Consider the following 4,069-nt stretch of genomic DNA (forward strand, 5'->3'; position numbering starts at 1 on the left):
AATATTTTGGGATGTCCATAAAAAATTATCATATTTCTAAAAATGGAATTTTTCTCTCATATTTTATCACTTTTTCTCCTCTTTCCTATACTTTACTTTTCTCAATATCTCTCTTATTTTGCCTATATTTTTCTTCTTCTCGATTACTTTACTAACTTTTTATTAAAATTCATATCATCCACAAATGAAACTATTTTTTTTTATAGACAGAGGGGAGTACAACATAAGACAATCACCTATATTGACTCCAAAAATCTAGCTATACTATATTTCATGCATAATTAATTTGATAATTGAATAAGCAACCTTAAAAAGAAATTGGATAAATATGTTATTCCACAAAGAATTTTTAACATCATCAAAGGAGTCACCTATTGGTTATGGATCAGACAAGAAAACTCGCCATTACCTTCCTAATAGATTCAAGAAGTTTCTCATATCATGATGAACAACAGGAAATACTGTGCTGAGATAGCACACAATGTCTCAGTTGAGCGTGCTGCTCAGTTGGACGGAGTGGACTTTTTATTTATCGTTTGGACGACGGACCCAATTTTTTTTGGGTCGGTTGGACCATTGGTCCAAATTTTAAGTCAAGATATATTGTTAGGTCAGTTATTTTTTTTGGTTTCAGCCCAGACATACTGTATACTATTGGGTCAATCATTTTTTTTGGTTTCAGCCCAGTTAAATTGCTGAGTCAGTTAATATTAGCCCACAATCGATGACTTACACTCCATGGGTTTCATCCTAAAACCAATGGGTGAAAGGACTAGCCATAGTTTCAATTTTCTCTTGACATTGATATGAGAGAGTTATATGTTATTTTATAATAGTTTCAATTGCCAACACTGGATGAAACTTCATTTAAGCACATATTTCTTTTTTGGATTAAAATTAGTGTTCGTTTCTTAAGCACAAAAAAAAAACTTCGTCGAAATTCTATATTGATCACTATTTTAAATTCGATTTGAATTCTGTTTTTCGAATGAATTACTATTGTTATAACCTATCTAAAAAATCAGAATAGCAGTTAGTTACAGTGTGGCTAGTTGTCATATAAAAAATTTAATTTATGAAGATTAAGTCAATAGTCGCGACAAAACAATATGACTGTCAAAGGGTAAAAAAGAAGAAAAGATGATTTATCTCAACTTCACAATCCACCAAAAGTCAACGAAATAGTCACCTCTATTATTGAATATGATTTGATATTCCTTTGAGTACTTACTCAAGTCCATCCCAACAATACAAAACAGAGAAATAGATTTCTGAGTGTTAAGACAATGCTTGAATTAGGTTTTGGATGAGTTGCAAAGTGCCTATACATGATTCCGTTATATACAGATTAGTAAAATGTTGTCTAAACCTCCTCTTGCTGCTGAGCTGATTCCACTTCCACCTCCACGTTTTGTCTCGTCTTCTCGTGCAGGAAATCGATCAGGCCCTGCAGAGCATCATGAGGTTGATCATCCTTGAGCAGCTGCTCGGCTACTTCAGCTGGGGTTGCTCTAGCATTTGGCAACAAATCTTCGATCTCTTCAAACATAGGGTGATCCTTAATGTCAAGATAGTTAGAGGCCAGCAGCTTGAATCCACAAGGGGAGCAGTATGACATGTTGATGTGCACGTCCATCCGGCCTGGTCGCAGCAGGGCTGGGTCGAGCCTCTCAATGTAGTTTGTCGTGAAGATTATGATTCTCTCGTCCCCACAGCTCGACCACAAGCCATCCACAAAGTTGAGCAAACCAGAAAGTGTCACCTGTTTCATAGTTAGAATGCTAGCATCAGATTCTTGAACATGTCTCAATCTGAATCTACGTTTTCCATCAATTTTCAAATCTTATTATTTACCTCTTCCTATTTTATCAACCACTAGAAAAGTTGTTCACACTAATCCTTATTCAATGTTCGTTTCACTCTACACATACACACGTACTACTATTGATTTAAGGGAAAATTGCCAATTAAATCATGAAAAACTAAAATGATAAATCACCAAGATTTACAATTTTGCAATTATCCCAGTAGCACCTATGGTTTACCTAGAACCGATGTAGTTTTAGGAGATTAAATCAGGGGAAAAAATAGTGTATATTTATCTTCTCCCTCCATTGAAATTCTGCAATTCGAATTCTTGCTCATCATTTATCCCTTCTTAGTACGTCAAGACGTCATTATCGCTTTGTCCACGTAGAAAATTCTAGTTGCTAAATGTATCATTCTAGTTTCGAATAATAAGATAAACAAGAATTTGACTTTTATTTGGCAATCAAAGGGTATCATAAATATTCAAAGGGAAACCAAACCTTATTATCTTCCGGCGGTTGGAAGGGCGGTGCGGAAATGACGGCCCTAGTAGCGAGCTTCTCTTGGAAATCAATGGTGCAATCGATATCCTCCACCACCAAAATCGACTGATTCGCCGTCGACAGCAGCAGCTTCTTCAAATCGGAGTTGCGCCGCAGCTCCGTCAGCTCCAAATCATACACATCGAATTTCAAGTAATTGGCCATCGCCGCAATCAAGCTCGATTTCCCCGTCCCCGGCGGCCCATACAGCAAGTACCCCCTCTTCCACGCCTTCCCCACCTTCCGATAATACTCCCTCCGCCGCAGAAACCTCTCCAAATCCCCCAAAATCATCTCCTTCTGTTGGCTATCCATCGCCAGCGTCTCGAATTTCGCCGGGTGGTCGAGCGTCACCGGATTCCACATATTGTTGAGGTGGTACAAGTTCTCGTAATCCACCGTGAAAATCTTGATCGTTTTCTTCTCCTGCTTCTTCAATTTCGCCTCTTGGGTGATGAAGGGGAGGTACGAATCGAGGACTAATCCCCTGTTTTTCTTGTGGAATGTGAGCTCGAACGATCTCACCTCCGATCTGAGGGTCGAATTCATGTCTCGTGGATTGTAAAAATTTTGGGAGGAGGTTTCGATTTTTCGGCAAATCCAGACCCATTTGAATTCCTGGCCGCGAAAGGAGTCGGTGATTTCCTCGCCGCGCTCCATGGTGATGTTGATGTGATTCTCTCTCTCGGGCTTGCTGATCTTGAGGCGGCGGGTGTTGGGGGTGACTTTGGGGCCGAGGTAGGCGGCGGCGGCGAAGTAGAATTCGTTGGCGCCGAGGCCGTCGAACTCGTCGATGACGACGGTGAGGTGGTTGGAGAAGCGGGCGGCGAAGGAGCGGAGGCCGGAGAAGAGGTAGTCTTGGAATTCGCGGGGGATCAAGTCTTGGGCCACGCCGCGGACGACCATGATGCTGGCGGCGATGGACCCCGCGGCGGAGAGGATGCTATTTGCGGTGGCGAGGTGGTTGGATTTGGATTCCGATGATGACATTTTGGGTTTTGGAAGGAGAAAGAGGAAATGGGTGTTTTCTTGAAAGTGATTGAAATGATTTGAGTTAAATAGAGATGACGAAGGGTCTAGTGTGACCACATTTTCAACTTGGCGGAAATCATGCGTCAAAATTCGTGACTTTTTATTTGAAAAACTAATACGGTTGAGATTAGCGTAACAATAGGGTGAAAACCCCCCCTTGCACGAGCCATTTTTTTTTTTTTGGTCCTCAGTCACTTCTGATTTATCCGCGGGGTCAAAAAAAAGTTTCAGCAGCAATAGTGAACTTTTTTTATCTACATTTCACTTTATTTTATTTTTTGTATATTTTAATTTCATTATAATTAGAATTATTGGACTATAAATAATTAGAAAACAAGATAATACTAAAATTTAAAAAAAGTATTGGGACCAAATATTCGTTGTATTATGGATACGGAAAAATTATACAACGAACATTTAAAAAAAAATAAATAAAAACACCGCCACCGTCTACTCGGTGGCGGAGTCGGAATCCGCCGCCTTTTCTCCACCGCTTCCGCCTCCGTCGCCCCCGCCAGACAACCCCAGTTGCTCCTTGACCTACACATGAGCGCGTAGTATATCTCCTTGGTGATCGGGTCGGTTGCGGCCTCGTAGAAACAGCAGTTATCTTGCAATTGTTTCATCAACTGCACATCCATGTTCCTGTTCAAGACCTCGTGGGGACCAGTGCCCACGGAGCACGA

At 40.6% G+C, this 4,069-nt stretch overlaps 1 protein-coding gene across 1 annotated transcript; it reads right to left on the reverse strand.

Annotated features, from left to right (window-relative positions):
* Positions 1-1,173: 1,173 nt before the first annotated feature.
* On the reverse strand, positions 1,174-3,440 carry LOC121775002 (protein HYPER-SENSITIVITY-RELATED 4-like). The gene is made up of 2 exons (XM_042171932.1): positions 2,310-3,440; positions 1,174-1,762 (listed from the first exon to the last, which is right to left on the reverse strand). Exons 1-2 carry the CDS (start codon positions 3,339-3,341, stop codon positions 1,364-1,366), a joined length of 1,431 nt encoding a protein of 476 aa, XP_042027866.1. The 5' UTR covers positions 3,342-3,440; the 3' UTR covers positions 1,174-1,363.
* Between the last annotated feature and the right edge of the window lie 629 nt (positions 3,441-4,069).

This window comes from Salvia splendens, chromosome 17 (genome assembly GCF_004379255.2).
Source record: "Salvia splendens isolate huo1 chromosome 17, SspV2, whole genome shotgun sequence".
NCBI lineage: Eukaryota > Viridiplantae > Streptophyta > Magnoliopsida > Lamiales > Lamiaceae > Salvia > Salvia splendens.

What these genes read in the sequence shown, in the direction of transcription:
- LOC121775002 (XM_042171932.1), bottom strand. Translation starts at nt 3,341, where the DNA reads ATGTCATCATCGGAATCCAAATCCAACCACCTCGCCACCGCAAATAGC. An exon ending in AACCGCCGGAAGATAATAAG is followed by an intron (nt 1,763 to 2,309) that starts GTTTGGTTTCCC and finishes ACTATGAAACAG; the next exon opens with GTGACACTTTCTGGTTTGCT.